This window comes from Procambarus clarkii, chromosome 5 (assembly GCF_040958095.1).
Source record: "Procambarus clarkii isolate CNS0578487 chromosome 5, FALCON_Pclarkii_2.0, whole genome shotgun sequence".
In the NCBI taxonomy this organism is placed as follows: Eukaryota; Metazoa; Arthropoda; class Malacostraca; order Decapoda; family Cambaridae; genus Procambarus; species Procambarus clarkii.
Genome location: NC_091154.1, coordinates 6735070 through 6753151, shown reverse-complemented (window position 1 = coordinate 6753151; position 18082 = coordinate 6735070). Strand labels below are relative to the sequence as shown.

Here is an 18082-nt window from a genome sequence, read left to right as displayed (position 1 = left end):
CCATGCTTACCACTAGTGTGACACACGCCCCCCCCCCCATGCTTACCACTAGTGTGACACACCTCCCCCCCATGCTTACCACTAGTGTGACACACGCCCCCCCATGCTTACCACTAGTGTGACACCCCCCCCCATGCTTACCACTAATGTGACACACGCCCCCCCCCCCATGCTTACCACTAGTGTGACACACCCCCCCATGCTTACCACTAGTGTGACACACGCCCCCCCCATGCTTACCACTAGTGTGACACACGCCCCCCCCCCCCCATGCTTACCACTAGTGTGACCCCCCCCCCATGCTTACCACTAGTGTGACACACGCCCCCCCCCATGCTTACCACTAGTGTGACACACCCCCCATGCTCACCACTAGTGTGACACCCCCCCCATGCTTACCACTAGTGTGACACACCCCCCCCATGCTTACCACTGGTGTGACACACGCCCCCCCATGCTTACCACTAGTGTGACACCCCCCACCATGCTTACCACTAGTGTGACACCCCCGCATGCTTACCACTAGTGTGACACACGCCCCCCCAATGCTTACCACTAGTGTGACACACGCCCCCCCATGCTTACCACTAGTGTGACACCCCCCCATGCTTACCACTAGTGTGACACACGCCCCCCCCATGCTTACCACTAGTGTGACACACCCCCCCATGCTTACCACTAGTGTGACACACGCCCCCCCATGCTTACCACTAGTGTGACACACGCCCCCCCCATGCTTACCACTAGTGTGACACACGCCCCCCCCCATGCTTACCACTAGTGTGACACACGCCCCCCCCCATGCTTACCACTAGTGTGACACCCCCCCATGCTCACCACTAGTCTGACACACCCCATGCTTACCACTAGTGTGACACACACCCCCCCATGCTTACCACTAGTGTGACACACGCCCCCCCATGCTTACCACTAGTGTGACACACGCCCCCCCATGCTTACCACTAGTGTGACACACGCCCCCCCCATGCTTACCACTAGTGTGACACACGCCCCCCCATGCTTACCACTAGTGTGACACACGCCCCCCCCCCATGCTTACCACTAGTGTGACACTCCCCCCCCATGCTTACCACTAGTGTGACACACCCCCCCCCCATGCTTACCACTAGTGTGACACACGCCCCCCCATGCTTACCACTAGTGTGACACACGCCCCCCCCCATGCTTACCACTAGTGTGACACACGCCCCCCCATGCTTACCACTAGTGTGACACACCCCCCCCCATGCTTACCACTAGTGTGACACACGCCCCCCCATGCTTACCACTAGTGTGACACACGCCCCCCCATGCTTACCACTAGTGTGACACACGCCCCCCCCCATGCTTACCACTAGTGTGACACCCCCGCATGCTTACCACTAGTGTGACACACGCCCCCCCCCATGCTTACCACTAGTGTGACACACGCCCCCCCCCATGCTTACCACTAGTGTGACACCCCCCCCATGCTTACCACTAGTGTGACACACGCCCCCCCATGCTTACCACTAGTGTGACACACGCCGCAGCTCTTCTTGCAGAAGAGACTCATGTAGGACGGGTTAGTGACGCACTCGTTCTTCTGAGCCCAGAAGGTACAATGTTCATTGTTATCCGAACACTCCGCTCCTGGCAACACATAATCCACTCATTAATCCACTCATTAATCCACGTATCCGCATGTGCATTAAATCGCCAAATTAACATTAATTTTCTTATCTAAATTCATAATATATTTTACTATAATATTAAATCAATTAGTAAAAAACTTTTGCATTCTTGGTGAATATTTATTTATTTTTTAAATATTTTTGCTACACATATGACTTTTAATTACAATAAAAAAAGTCCACTACGGGCTCAAAAACTTGGCTTAATAGGCAAATTGGCCCTTGCATAGTAGGCTGAGAAGTGCGTTCTGGCTACTAGGTACTACTAGTTTGCATATATATATATATATATATATATATATATATATATATATATATATATATATATATATATATATATGCAAACAAGTCTGAATGGTCCCCAGGACTATATACAACTGAAAACTCACACCCCAGAAGTGACTCGAACCCATACTGCCAGGAGCAACGCAACTGGTATGTACAGGGACGCCTTAATCCGCTTGACCATCACGACCGGACAAAAGGAAGTGATAGCCTAAGCTATTTGAACCACTTCCCCGCCGGCACTCGGATAGTAATCTTGGGCATAGCATTTTATCAAATCACCTCATTCTTTGGGGCACACGTGAGGAACACAAATGCAAACAACCCTGAATGGTCCCTAGGGTCATATATATATATATATATATATATATATATATATATATATATATATATATATATATATATATATATATATATATATATATATATATATATATATATATATATATATATATTACCACCGTCGACATGTGCAAGAGAAAGAAAGAGACAAATATATGAAAAAGGTTATCACTCGGACCAGATATGAGGCCGCACTTCATAAACACGATGAGTGACTGGTTCACGGAATACCAAATCCCAGAAGACATTGATAGATTTGTTGATGACCTTAACCACCAAACTGAGAGCTGTCTAAGAGTTCCGCGCCGTACACCTGGGCGAAGTAACCGTCAGAGGAAGAAAATAAAATGGTATGAGAATGATTACATAAAGATGCTCAACGCAAATGTGCGAGACATGAGTAGAGAGTACCGGAGATATCCCACTGAAAGTAACCAAGAGTTGTTTAAAACTGTGTGTCAAGTAGCCAGGGAAGAGAAGATTAAAGAGCGGGAAAGACAATGGCTTGAGTTCACTAGCTCCATTGGAAGAGAAACATCTGCAAGACAAGTGTGGGCAAAAATTCAGATAGCTAAGGGGGGCAGAGCACGGCCTGCGGCTCACAAAGACCCCCAGGGTAAGGCTGAGGAACTAATTCACAAGTGGAGTGATGCAGCATCCTCCTCCTCCTCCTCCTCCCTTCCTGCAGAAATCTGCAGGGAACAGCTCCTGCGACATGATGACAGAAGAATTAGGATAACAAGAGCGCTATCTAGTGATGACGAGTATGGGGAACCAATCACAGCCCAAGAAGTAAGGATCGCTATGAAAAAGGGTAAAAGTACAGCACCTGGTGAAGATGGCGTCACCTACGACATACTCAATGCTCTGTGTGAAGTGTCTGGGAATCCACTACTCCACCTGTTCAACAAATCATTCCTAAGTGGAGTGTTGCCCACACAATGGAAACACGCAATAATTGTTCCCATACCGAAGCCTAATGACCCTGGTAATTACAGACCTATCAGTCTCGTGTCATGCACTTGCAAGATGCTTGAAAGGATCATCCTAAACCGACTGTTGCACAAAATAGGCAGGTTAGGGGAGGGGGGTCAATGGATTTGTTAAAGGACGGAGCACAGCAAATTGTATAGTTAATTACTTGGCTAATGACACGGCTAGGTACTCTGTATTTGTTGACATCAAAGGAGCCTTCGACAAAGCACAGGGGATTGCGATCCTAGACGAGCTTGCATGCATGGGTGTCAAGGGGAGACTCATGAAATGGGTTGAAGACTACCTCACAGGGAGGAAAGCCAAGGTTTGCTTCAATGGAGCAGTCTCCAGAACAATGAATATGGAACTCGGGACCCCCCAAGGCGGAGTCTTAAGCCCTACACTATTCAATGTACTTATGAACGCCATTGCAAATATTGATTTTCCGGAAGGAACACAACAAGTGGGATATGCAGATGATGTCCTAATACAAGCTCCCACCTTGGGAAAAATTAAACAGTCCATTGAACTCCTCGGAAGGACATGTATTGAGCTCGGTTTCACTCTCTCCACAAACAAGACGAAGGCATACTCCCATCACAAGCGGAGAGCAAATGAAGAACTGCAAATTAATGGTGTAACACTTGAATGGGTTGACCACTATCGGTACCTTGGCGTCACTGTCGGCTCTAACAAGGGAAAGAAAGAGGAGCTCAATCAACTCATAGGAACATGCAAAAGTCGACTCAGGTCACTGAAAGCTATGACCTGGAATGGACATGGAGCCTCTATTGCCGTGCTTAAAATGATGTACACAGCCTATGTGCGCTCCGTCATAGGCTATGCCGCACCAGTTCTGTGCACCTACTCCCAAAGTTATATGAAAAGGCTTGAAAGCATTCAAAATGAAGCCATGACAGTCATTCTTGAAGTTCCAAGAACTGCCAAAACGTCTAATCTACGAGAGGAGTTGTCCCTCCCCAGTGTTAAAAGAAGAATTAAGGAGCTGAATGCTAAGCTTGCAATTAGGATAGCCAGAGATCCCCATTACAATGATATTGCTAAGAAAAACTGAGCTCTGTGCTACTTTCAGCAGGAAACAGGAGAAGCAAAAAATGGCATCACAGATCAGTCTGTTTCCTCGAAGAGCTTCACCTGCTTGAGCAAGCCCGTGAGCTCCTGCCTGTAGAGAGGTTACCTCCCTGGGAGGATGACTCATGCAAGATCATCATCAATGAAATGGCAACGAAAAAATCCAACATGTTACCACAAGAAATGAGGCACAAGTATCTCGAGGAAATTTATAAAGAAGCCGGAGATGAACTAGATCAAATCTACACTGACGGGTCATCTAATCCTATCAATGGCAGGGCTGGTGCAGCATACACGGTAATCAAGGATAATACTTTCCAACGCAGAAATGAAGAAAAAGCACCTATTGAGAACTATGCCTCTTCAACGCAAGCAGAGCTAACTGCCATTGTTATGGCGTTAAGGTTTCTTGAACGGAATACTAATGGTGCAGTGATTTACACTGATTCAAAAGCAGCATTGCAAAGCCTAAGTAGAAATCGGGCAGAAAATCTTGCAATAGTCGCTGAAATTAAGAGAGCTGTGAGAGTACTTACCAATCAGGGAAGAGTCATCAAGTTTCTGTGGATCCCCTCCCATGTTGGAATATGTGGGAATGAACGAGCAGATGTGCTGGCTGCTGAAGGCGCTGAAGGAGACCATATTGAATACTTCATACCCAAGACTCTACTACAAATTAGAGGTATTGTCAGGCAACATCACCGTGACAAGGTAACTGAGGAAAGGAGGATAGAAGCACAAACTAGTGAATCTGTACGATGGTACAACATGGTTGCAGCTGGCAATCCCAATCATTATGGCCGAAGAGGAGGAGGACGAGGGAGAGAATCAGTAATAGCGAGAATCCGTCTTGGATACAAATATCCATGGAGATATGGAATGGAAACGACTGTTGATCAGCGAAGTTGCAGAATCTGTGGTGAGAGTGATGGACACCGCCTTGACCACCTACGTGAATGTGAACACCTGAGAGACATTAGAAGTATGTGTAGAATAATAAACCCCACATTGTTTGAGTTAGGAAAACACTATTTGTCAAATATTAATACTGTTCTTAAAAGATTCCCCCATTTTGCACCCGCAAGATAACGTAAGCTTTTAAGGGTTGACAAATGTTAATCTTCTTGTTTGAGGAGCTGTTCACTTGAGACAGTTAAGCAAGTCCCAGCTGTGTCTGGGTACAAGTGACAGGATGAACAACCCAGCGGGTTTTCTTCCTATTGGGGAGTGTTGTACATGCTGCTATGGCGGTGTGTCAACTCACAGGATGAGTGGCACTGCCCAATTCAGTCACTATGGCGGTGTGTCAACTCACAGGATGAGTGGCACTGCCCAATAAACTCGCCCCTCGGGGGAAAATTTAAATTAATTATATATAAATATGTCGTACCTAGTAGCCAGAACGCACTTCTCGGCCTACTATGCAAGACCCGATTTGCCTAATAAGCCAAGTTTTCATGAATTAATTGTTTTTCGACTACCTAACCTACCTAACCTAACCTAACATATAAAGATAGGTTAGGTTAGGTTAGGTAGGGTTGGTTAGGTTCGGTCATATATCTACGTTAATTTTACCTCCAATAAAAAAAAATTGACCTCATACATAATGAAATGGGCAGCTTTATCATTTCACAAGAAAAAAATTAGAGAAATTATATTAATTCAGGAAAACTTGGCTTATTAGGCAAATCGGGCCTTGCATAGTAGGCCGAGAAGTGCGTTCTGGCTACTAGGTACGACATATATATATATATATATATATATATATATATATATATATATATATATATATATATATATATATATATATATATATATATATATATATGGAGTACTGACCACACTTCTTGCAGGACTTCTTGCAGTTGACATGCATCCAGGTGGGGTTCTTGCCACACTCTCCTATCTTGGCCCAGGTGCCACAGTACTTGTTGTTGTCCTCGCAGTTGTCTGGCAGGTGTTGGACAGGTGTTAGGGGCTTGTGTGTCTCGTGAATGGCAGGTGTTAGTATCTCAGATATGGGGGATAGGTGTTATAGCCTCTTGGCTATCAGGTATAAGGACAGGTGTTAGTCATCTGTGTGTGAAGCAGGTGTTTGACACTTGGCCGGCCAGTATACAGTAGGTGCTTGTCATATGTCGGTCAAGTATACAACAGGTGTTTGTCATAAGTCGGTCAAGTATACAACAGGTGTTTGTCATAAGTCGGTCAAGTATACAACAGGTGTTTGTCATAAGTCGGTCAAGTATACAACAGGTGTTTGTCATAAGTCGGTCAAGTATACAACAGGTGTTTGTCATAAGTCGGTCAAGTATACAGCAGGTGTTTGTCATAAGTCGGTCAAGTATACAACAGGTGTTTGTCATATGTCGGTCAAGTATACAGCAGGTGTTTGTCATAAGTCGGTCAAGTATACAACAGGTGTTTGTCATAAGTCGGTCAAGTATACAACAGGTGTTTGTCATAAGTCGGTCAAGTATACAACAGGTGTTTGTTATAAGTCGGTCAAGTATACAACAGGTGTTTGTCATAAGTCGGTCAAGTATACAACAGGTGTTTGTCATAAGTCGGTCAAGTATACAACAGGTGTTTGTCATAAGTCGGTCAAGTATACAGCAGGTGTTTGTCATAAGTCGGTCAAGTATACAACAGGTGTTTGTCATATGTCGGTCAAGTATACAGCAGGTGTTTGTCATAAGTCGGTCAAGTATACAACAGGTGTTTGTCATATAAATTAATATTTACAAAATTCAACATTTGCGACATATTGACCATGTCAGATAGTTAATATTGGTCAATTGTTAATATGATATAATGATCAATGAATAATTAACCATTATTAATAATGATGAATAATTAAAAATTTCAACGTATTAACCTCCTCCTTAACCCTTAATGTAATAAGTTACGTTAAACGCTACGTGGTGAAACACTAGTGTTATATTTTAATTAATTAACACTTATAAATAAGTATATAAAATTATTAACTTTCTAAGTATTCTGTCAATTAAAACAGTAAATTTAATTTTATGTTTTATATTTCCTATTTTCTTAATAACTATTTTTTTATAATTCATTTTGAATTAAAAGGTAAATTTAGAATATAAACATATATGATATCAAATACGTTGGAATTGGGAAGAAAGCAATACAATCGGAGTATGTAGAACCACTGATAACACCACAGGAATTAGAACTGCAGATAGAACCGGAGGAAATTCTATAAAATAAAAGTTACACGATATAGAAACATGAATAGAAGTTAGGTAGAACCACCACCTAGCGGTCAGAGCGGGAAATAAGAACCAGGGCGGCAAGAATGGAACCAGGGGCTGAGGAACGAGGAGTTGAGGAACCAAGGGTTGTGGACCCAGGGGCTGAGGAACCAGGAGTTGAGGAACCAGGGGTTGTGGACCCAGGTGCTGAGGAACCAGGAGTTGAGGAACCAGGGGTTGTGGACCCAGGAGTTGAGGAACCAGGGGTTGAGGAACCAGGGGTTGTGGACCCAGGGGCTGAGGAACCAGGAGTTGAGGAACCAGGAGTTGAGGAACCAGGAGTTGTGGACCGAGGGGCTGAGGAACCAGGAGTTGAGGAACCAGGAGTTGAGGAACCAAGGGTTGTAGAACCGGTTACCTGGGGACGGGGGCAGGATGGGGGAGACGGTGACGACAGCTGTGGTGCTGGTGTTGGCGCAGTTGTACAGCAGCTGCAGCTTCAACACGTCCTTCTGCAATGGTGGTAGTTGTGGTGATGTTAGTGGTGGTGGTGATGTTAGTGGTGATGTTAGTGGTGATGATGTTAGTGGTGGTGGTGGTGATGTTAGTGGTGGTGGTGATGTTAGTGGTGGTGATGTTAGTGGTGGTGGTGGTGTTAGTGATGGTGGTGGTGATGTTAGTGGTGGTGTTAGTGGTGGTGGTGGTGTTAGTGGTGGTGGTGGTGTTAGTGGTGGTGGTGGTGTTAGTGGTGGTGGTGGTGTTAGTGGTGATGATAGTGGTGGTGGTGATGATAGTGGTGGTGATGATAGTGGTGGTGGTGATGATAGTGGTGGTGGTGATGTTAGTGGTGGTGGAGATTGTTATAGTATCGACACCATTGTCGGAGTGTTCAGTGGAAATGTCAGCGCCATCTATGGGTCTGCACTCCAACTGCCCTAGTATTGGGCGCCATGTAGGCAACGCCATCAGTTGGTGGCGGCGTGGTATCAGCGAATGGCTCCAGTTTCCTGCCCCAATCAGAAGAGGAGGTCGATGTGGCTGACCTCTGGTGAGTGGCGTATCACGATCAGCGCCATCTTGGTTGTGGGTACAAGTCACAATGTCAAGTTCCCGGTGTTATCCCACCGGGAACTTGACATTGGTGTATCATTGATAAGTATTATCGGTGTAACACTTATCAATGAGTGTTATCCCAGAGTCTCCCAGTGTACCATTCATCTAATTAATGACGTTTTATGTCCACAGACGTGACATATGGAGGCAATTGCACCGAGGAAGGCAGTTCGCCTTGGGCAGTCTACGAACTCTTAACTTTGTCCTGTGCGAAGACTAAGTGGCTACCGTCAGAACAGAGCAGTGTGTTAGCTGCTGATGTACGTAGTGTTGCGTGGTCCGACGTACCTGGGATTGACCGGTAAGAGTTAAGGAAGACAGTGATGTGTCTGTTGTGAAGGACTTCTACCAGGCTGCTAGAGGCTTCTACCAGGCTGCTAGAGGCTTCTACCAGGCTGCTAGAGGCTTCTACCAGGCTGCTAGAGGCTTCTACCAGGCTGCTAGAGGCTTCTACCAGGCTGCTAGAGGCTTCTACCAGGCTGCTAGAGGCTTCTACCAGGCTGCTAGAGGCTTCTACCAGGCTGCTAGAGGCTTCTACCAGGCTGCTAGAGGCTTCTACCAGGCTGCTAGAGGCTTCTACCAGGCTACTAGAGGCTTCTACCAGGCTGCTAGAGGCTTCTACCAGGCTGCTAGAGGCTTCTACCAGGCTGCAAGAGGCTTCTACCAGGCTGCAAGAGGCTTCTACCAGGCTACCTACCTACCTTGAGGTGCTTCCGGGGCTTAGTGTCCCCGCGGCCCGGTCGTCGACCAGGCCTCCTGGTTGCTGGACTGATCAACCAGGCTGTTGGACGCGGCTGCTCGCAGCCTGACGTATGAGTCACAGCCTGGTTGATCAGGTATCCTTTGGAGGTGCTTATCCAGTTCTCTCTTGAACACTGTGAGGGGGTCGGCCAGTTATGCCCCTTATGTGTAGTGGAAGCGTGTTGTATCCCCTATGTATAATTGTTTTAGACCCTTGCCAGCATGTTTCTGAAGCCCTCTGCTCGTGAGTAGCTGGAGAGCGAATAGGGGTGTAGACACATCGTGATACTATGTAGGTGGACGGGCCCACGAAGAAGGTGAACTCGCCAGTGTCTGCCAGTGGGCAACGTGTACCTGGAATGTGGGTTCACTGGGCCTCACGAACACTGTGGTTGTGTTGTGACCTGAGTGAAAGACGCATTTTTTTTGTCTTGCTTATTCCCCCCCCCCCTACTACTTAAGCATTGCACTATTGCTTAACTTGGCCAGTTCTTGAAAGTATACTACCGACAACATTAACCTCACTCACGCTCAACCATCGCAACCGTGATGAGCGGAACAGTGCTTAGAACAATTGATTAGAACAAATTACACCTGAAATTGAAACAGACCCCGTGGCCCCTCCCCACACCCGTGGCCCACTACATGGCCCCCATGACCTACCTCGGAGAAGGCCCGTCGTTGACCAATCTCCTGGCCGGTCTGGCGTGGGATGATGGTGGGTTTCGTCCGCTCCTTGGCGAAGGCGTAGGGGCCATAGTGCATGATGGACCCTGGAAGGTTTAGGGTCTATAGTGCACCCTCAGAGACAGACACACACACACACACACGCGCGCGCGCGCACGCACCAGACACACACACACACACACACACGCGCGCACGCACCAGACACACACACACACACACACACACACACACACACACACACACACACACACACACACACACACTCTAAGACACACCCCAGAGACACACACACACACACACACACACACACACACACACACACACTCTAAGACACACCCCAGGTACACTCACCTAGATCATTGCTGACCCCCAGGTACACTCACCCAGATCATAGCTGACCCCCAGGTACACTCACCCAGATCATAGCTGATCCCCAGGTACACACACCCCAGGTACACTCACCCAGATCATAGCTGACCCCAGGTACACTCACCCAGGTCATAGCTGACCCCCAGGTACACTCACCCAGATCATAGCTGATCCCCAAGTACACACACCCCAGGTACACTCACCCAGATCATAGCTGACCCCCAGGTACACTCACACCCCAGGTACACTCACCCAGATCATAGCTGACCCCCAGGTACACTCACACCCCAGGTACACTCACCCAGATCATAGCTGACCCCCAGGTACACTCACCCAGATCATAGCTGACCCCCAGGTACACTCACACCCCAGGTACACTCACCCAGATCATAGCTGACCCCCAGGTACACTCACCCAGATCATAGCTGACCCCCAGGTACATTCACCCAGGTCATAGCTGACCCCCAGGTACATTCACCCAGGTCATAGCTGACCCCAGGTACACACACACCCCAGGTACACTCACCCAGATCATAGCTGACCCCCAGGTACACTCACCCAGATCATAGCTGACCCCCAGGTACACTCACACCCCAGGTACACTCACCCAGATCATAGCTGACCCCCAGGTACACTCACCCAGATCATAGCTGACCCCCAGGTACATTCACCCAGGTCATAGCTGACCCCCAGGTACATTCACCCAGGTCATAGCTGACCCCAGGTACACACACACCCCAGGTACACTCACCCAGATCATAGCTGACCCCCAGGTACACTCACCCAGGTCATAGCTGACCCACAGGTACACTCACCCAGGTCATAGCTTACCCCTAGGTACACACACACCCCAGGTACACTCACCCAGATCATAGCTGACCCCCAGGTACACTCACCCAAGTCATAGCTGACCCCCAGGTACACTCACCCAGGTCATAGCTGACCCCCAGGTACACTCACACCCCAGGTACACTCACCCAAGTCATAGCTGACCCCCAGGTACACTCACACCCCAGGTACACTCACCCAAGTCATAGCTGACCCCCAGGTACACTCACCCAGGTCATAGCTGACCCCCAGGTACACTCACACCCCAGGTACACTCACCCAAGTCATAGCTGACCCCCAGGTACACACACACCCCAGGTACACTCACCCAGATCATAGCTGACCCCCAGGTACACTCACCCAGATCATAGCTGACCCCCAGGTACACTCACACCCCAGGTACACTCACCCAGATCATAGCTGACCCCCAGGTACACACACACCCCAGGTACACTCACCCAGATCATAGCTGACCCCCAGGTACACTCACCCAGATCATAGCTGACCCCCAGGTACACTCACACCCCAAGTACACTCACCCAGATCATAGCTGACCCCCAGGTACACACACACCCCAGGTACACTCACCCAGATCATAGCTGACCCCCAGGTACACACACACCCCAGGTACACTCACCCAGGTCATAGCTGACCCCCAGGTACACTCACCCAGGTCATGGCTGACCCCCAGGTACACTCACCCAGATCATAGCTGACCCCCAGGTACACTCACCCAGGTCATAGCTGACCCCCAGGTACACTCACCCAGATCATAGCTGACCCCCAGGTACACTCACACCCCAGGTACACTCACCCAGGTCATAGCTGACCCCCAGGTACACTCACCCAGGTCATAGCTGACCCCCAGGTATACTCACCCAGGTCATAGCTGACCCCCAGGTACACTCACCCAGATCATAGCTGACCCCCAGGTACACTCACCCAGGTCATAGCTGACCCCCAGGTACACTCACCCAGATCATAGCTGACCCCCAGGTACACTCACCCAGATCATAGCTGACCCCCAGGTACACTCACCCAGGTCATAGCTGACCCCCAGGTACACTCACCCAGATCATAGCTGACCCCCAGGTACACACTCACCCCAGGAACACTCACCCAGGTCATAGCTGACCCCCAGGTACACTCACCCAGGTCATAGCTGACCCCCAGATACACTCACCCAGGTCATAGCTGACCCCCAGGTACACTCACCCAGGTCATAGCTGACCCCCAGGTCATAGCTGACCCCCAGGTACACACACACCCCAGGTACACTCACCCAGATCATAGCTGACCCCCAGGTACACACACACCCCAGGTACACTCACCCAGGTCATAGCTGACCCCCAGGTACACTCACCCAGATCATAGCTGACCCCCATGTACACACTCACCCCCAGGAACACTCACCCAGGTCATAGCTGACCCCCAGGTACACTCACCCAGGTCATAGCTGACCCCCAGGTACACACTCACCCCAGGAACACTCACCCAGGTCATAGCTGACCCCCAGGTACACTCACCCAGGTCATAGCTGACCCCCAGATACACTCACCCAGGTCATAGCTGACCCCCAGGTACACTCACCCAGGTCATAGCTGACCCCCAGGTACACACACACCCCAGGTACACTCACCCAGATCATAGCTGACCCCCAGGTACACACACACCCCAGGTACACTCACCCAGGTCATAGCTGACCCCCAGGTACACTCACCCAGGTCATAGCTGACCCCTAGGCTCTGAATACGCTCCCAGGAGTACTTCTCGAAGTTGTACTCCATGCCGGCCTGGATGTTGAAGGTGTTGATGGTGATGTGGTTGTCTCGGTCCCAGCGGGACTGTTCGTGCCAGAACCCCGCGGCGTGCATCAGCTCGTGCATCACTATGCCCACGTACAGGCACCCGGGCCCCAGGGACACCGCCTGGGCCCCCGAGTGACGGCCCACCGAGCTGGAACACCTGTGGAGAGCAGGAGGGATGGTTGAACACCTGTGGGGGAGCAGGAGTGATGGTTGAACACCAGTGGGGGAGCAGGAGGGAAGGTTAAACACCTGTGGGGGAGCAGGAGGGATGGTTGAACACCTGTGGGGGAGCAGGAGGGAAGGTTGAACACCTGTGGGGGAGCAGGAGGGAAGGTTGAACACCTGTGGGGGAGCAGGAGGGATGGTTGAACACCTGTGGGAGAGCAGGAGGGATGGTTGAACACCTGTGGGGGAGCAGGAGGGAAGGTTGAACACCTGTGGGGGAGCAGGAGGGATGGTTGAACACCTGTGGGAGAGCAGGAGGGATGGTTGAACACCTGTGGGGGAGCAGGAGGGAAGGTTGAACACCTGTGAGGGAGCAGGAGGGATGGTTGAACACCTGTGGGGGAGCAGGAGTGATGGTTGAACACCTGTGGGGGAGCAGGAGGGAAGGTTAAACACCTGTGGGGGAGCAGGAGGGAAGGTTGAACACCTGTGGGGGAGCAGGAGGGATGGTTGAACACCTGTGGGGGAGCAGGAGGGAAGGTTAAACACCTGTGGGGGAGCAGGAGGGAAGGTTGAACACCTGTGGGGGAGCAGGAGGGATGGTTGAACACCTGTGGGGGAGCAGGAGGGAAGGTTGAACACCTGTGGGGGAGCAGGAGGGAAGGTTGAACACCTGTGGGGGAGCAGGAGGGATGGTTGAACACCTGTGGGAGAGCAGGAGGGATGGTTGAACACCTGTGGGGGAGCAGGAGGGATGGTTGAACACCTGTGGGGGAGCAGGTGGGAAGGTTGAACACCTGTGGGGGAGCAGGAGGGATGGTTGAACACCTGTGGGGGAGCAGGAGGGAAGGTTGAACACCTGTGGGGGAGCAGGAGGGAAGGTTAAACACCTGTGGGGGAGCAGGAGGGAAGGTTAAACACCTGTGGGGGAGCAGGAGGGAAGGTTAAACACCTGTGGGGGAGCAGGAGGGAAGGTTAAACACCTGTGGGGGAGCAGGAGGGATGGTTGAACACCTGTGGGGGAGCAGGAGTGATGGTTGAACACATGTGGGGGAGCAGGAGGGATGGTTGAACACCTGTTGAGAGCAGGAGGGATGGTTGAACACCTGTGGGGGAGCAGGAGTGATGGTTGAACACCTGTGGGGGAGCAGGAGGGATGGTTGAACACCTGTGGGGGAGCAGGTGGGAAGGTTGAACACCTGTGGGGGAGCAGGAGGGATGGTTGAACACCTGTGGGGGAGCAGGTGGGAAGGTTGAACACCTGTGGGGGAGCAGGAGGGATGGTTGAACACCTGTGGGGGAGCAGGAGGGATGGTTGAACACCTGTGGGGGAGCAGGAGTGATGGTTGACACTCACCCGTCACCCCCTAATATACCACCACAGACACTCACCCGTCACCCCCTAATATACCACCACAGACAGACTCACCCGTCACCCCCTAATATACCACCACAGACAGACTCACCCGTCAGCCCCTAATATACCACAGACAGACTCACCCGTCATCCCCTAATATACCACCACGGACTCGCCCATCAGCCCCTAATATACCACAGACAGACAGACTCACCCGTCACCCCCTAATATACCACAGACAGACTCACCCGTCACCCCCCTAATATACCACAGACAGACAGACTCACCCGTCACCCCCCTTATATACCACAGACAGACAGACTCACCCATCACCCCCTAATATACCAAAACAGACAGATTCTCCCATCACCCTCTAATATACCGCCACAGACAGACTCACCCGTCACCCCCTAATATACCGCCACAGACAGACTCACCCGTCACCCCCTAATATACCACCACAGACAGACTCACCCGTCACCCCCTAATATACCACCACAGACAGACTCACCCGTCACCCCCTAATATACCACCACAGACAGACTCACCCGTCACCCCCTAATATACCGCCACAGACAGACTCACCCGTCACCCCCTAATATACCACCACAGACAGACTCGCCCGTCACCCCCTAATATACCGCCACAGACAGACTCACCCGTCACCCTCTAATATACCGCCACAGACAGACTCACCCGTCACTCCCTAATATACCACCACAGACAGACTCACCCGTCACCCCCTAATATACCACCACAGACAGACTCGCCCGTCACCCCCTAATATACCGCCACAGACAGACTCACCCGTCACCCCCTAATATACCACCACAGACAGACTCGCCCGTCACCCCCTAATATACCACCACAGACAGACTCACCCGTCACCCCCTAATATACCGCCACAGACAGACTCACCCGTCACCCCCTAATATACCGACACAGACAGACTCACCCGTCACCCCCTAATATACCACCACAGACAGACTCACCCGTCACCCCCTAATATACCACCACAGACAGACTCACCCGTCACCCCTTAATATACCACCACAGACAGACTCACCCGTCACCCCCTAATATACCGACACAGACAGACTCACCCGTCACCCCTTAATATACCGACACAGACAGACTCACCCGTCACCCCCTAATATACCACCACAGACAGACTCACCCGTCACCCCCTAATATACCGACACAGACAGACTCACCCGTCACCCCCTAATATACCACCACAGACAGACTCGCCCGTCACCCCCTAATATACCGCCACAGACAGACTCACCCGTCACCCCCTAATATACCACCACAGACAGACTCACCCGTCACCCCCTAATATACCACCACAGACAGACTCTCCCGTCACCCCCTAATATACCACCACAGACAGACTCACCCGTCACCCCCTAATATACCACCACAGACAGACTCACCCGTCACCCCCTAGTATACCGACACAGACAGACTCACCCGTCACCCCCTAATATACCACCACAGACAGACTCACCCGTCACCCCCTAGTATACCGACACAGACAGACTCACCCGTCACCCCCTAATATACCACCACAGACAGACTCACCCGTCACCCCCTAATATACCACCACAGACAGACTCACCCGTCACCCCCTAATATACCACCACAGACAGACTCACCCGTCACCCCCTAATATACCACCACAGACAGACTCACCCGTCACCCCCTAATATACCACCACAGACAGACTCACCCGTCACCCCCTAATATACCGCCACAGACAGACTCACCCGTCACCCCCTAATATACCACCACAGACAGACTCACCCGTCACCCCCTAATATACCACCACAGACAGACTCACCCGTCACCCCCTAATATACCACCACAGACAGACTCACCCGTCACCCCCTAATATACCACCACAGACAGACTCACCCGTCACCCCCTAATATACCACCACAGACAGACTCACCCGTCACCCCCTAATATACCACCACAGACAGACTCACCCGTCACCCCCTAATATACCGCCACAGACAGACTCACCCGTCACCCCCTAATATACCACCACAGACAGACTCACCCGTCACCCCCTAATATACCACCACAGACAGACTCACCCGTCACCCCCTAATATACCACCACAGACAGACTCACCCGTCACCCCTTAATATACCGACACAGACAGACTCACCCGTCACCCCTTAATATACCGCCACAGACAGACTCACCCGTCACCCCTTAATATACCGACACAGACAGACTCACCCGTCACCCCTTAATATACCGCCACAGACAGACTCACCCGTCACCCCTTAATATACCGCCACAGACAGACTCACCCGTCACCCCTTAATATACCGACACAGACAGACTCACCCGTCACCCCTTAATATACCGACACAGACAGACTCACCCGTCACCCCCTAATATACCACCACAGACAGACTCACCCGTCACCCCCTAATATACCGACACAGACAGACTCACCCGTCACCCCCTAATATACCACCACAGACAGACTCACCCGTCACCCCCTAATATACCACCACAGACAGACTCACCCGTCACCCCCTAATATACCACCACAGACAGACTCACCCGTCACCCCCTAATATACCACCACAGACAGACTCACCCGTCACCCCCCTAATATACCACCACAGACAGACTCACCCGTCACCCCCTAATATACCGACCACAGACAGACTCACCCGTCACCCCCTAATATACCACCACAGACAGACTCACCCGTCACCCCCTAATATACCACCACAGACAGACTCACCCGTCACCCCCTAATATACCACCACAGACAGACTCACCCGTCACCCCCTAATATACCGCCACAGACAGACTCACCCGTCACCCCCTAATATACCACCACAGACAGACTCACCCGTCACCCCCTAATATACCGCCACAGACAGACTCACCCGTCACCCCCTAATATACCACCACAGACAGACTCACCCGTCACCCCCTAATATACCACCACAGACAGACTCACCCGTCACCCCCTAATATACCGACACAGACAGACTCACCCGTCACCCCCTAATATACCACCACAGACAGACTCACCCGTCACCCCCTAATATACCACCACAGACAGACTCACCCGTCACCCCCTAATATACCGCCACAGACAGACTCACCCGTCACCCCCTAATATACCACCACAGACAGACTCACCCGTCACCCCCTAATATACCGCCACAGACAGACTCACCCGTCACCCCCTAATATACCACCACAGACAGACTCACCCGTCACCCCCTAATATACCACCACAGACAGACTCACCCGTCACCCCCTAATATACCACCACAGACAGACTCACCCGTCACCCCCTAATATACCGCCACAGACAGACTCACCCGTCACCCCCTAATATACCACCACAGACAGACTCACCCGTCACCCCCTAATATACCAGCCACAGACAGA

At 50.8% G+C, this 18082-nt stretch overlaps 2 protein-coding genes across 4 annotated transcripts in view; one reads left to right on the top strand and one right to left on the bottom strand.

Moving 5' to 3' along the window:
• LOC123764122 (zinc metalloproteinase nas-15) overlaps positions 1-18082 on the bottom strand; it is a 43645-nt gene that overhangs the window by 4078 nt on the left and 21485 nt on the right. For all 3 annotated transcript variants that reach the window (XR_011231035.1, XM_069339060.1, XM_069339067.1), the window contains 5 exons: positions 13041-13285; positions 10100-10209; positions 8001-8094; positions 6207-6317; positions 1510-1632 (listed from right to left, as the gene is read on the bottom strand). Coding sequence is in view for 2 of the 3 variants with exons in the window: in XM_069339060.1 (XP_069195161.1) it covers positions 1510-1632; positions 6207-6317; positions 8001-8094; positions 10100-10209; positions 13041-13285 (683 nt within the window). In the remaining variant the exon portion in view is untranslated. The remainder of the gene's footprint in view (positions 1-1509; positions 1633-6206; positions 6318-8000; positions 8095-10099; positions 10210-13040; positions 13286-18082) is intronic.
• The window catches only part of LOC123764132 (uncharacterized), a 70183-nt gene continuing 60942 nt past the window's right edge, over positions 8842-18082 (top strand). Inside the window, exon 1 of the mRNA XM_045751690.2 lies at positions 8842-8996. Coding sequence (XP_045607646.1) covers positions 8954-8996 — 43 coding nt within the window. The 5' untranslated portion in view covers positions 8842-8953. The remainder of the gene's footprint in view (positions 8997-18082) is intronic.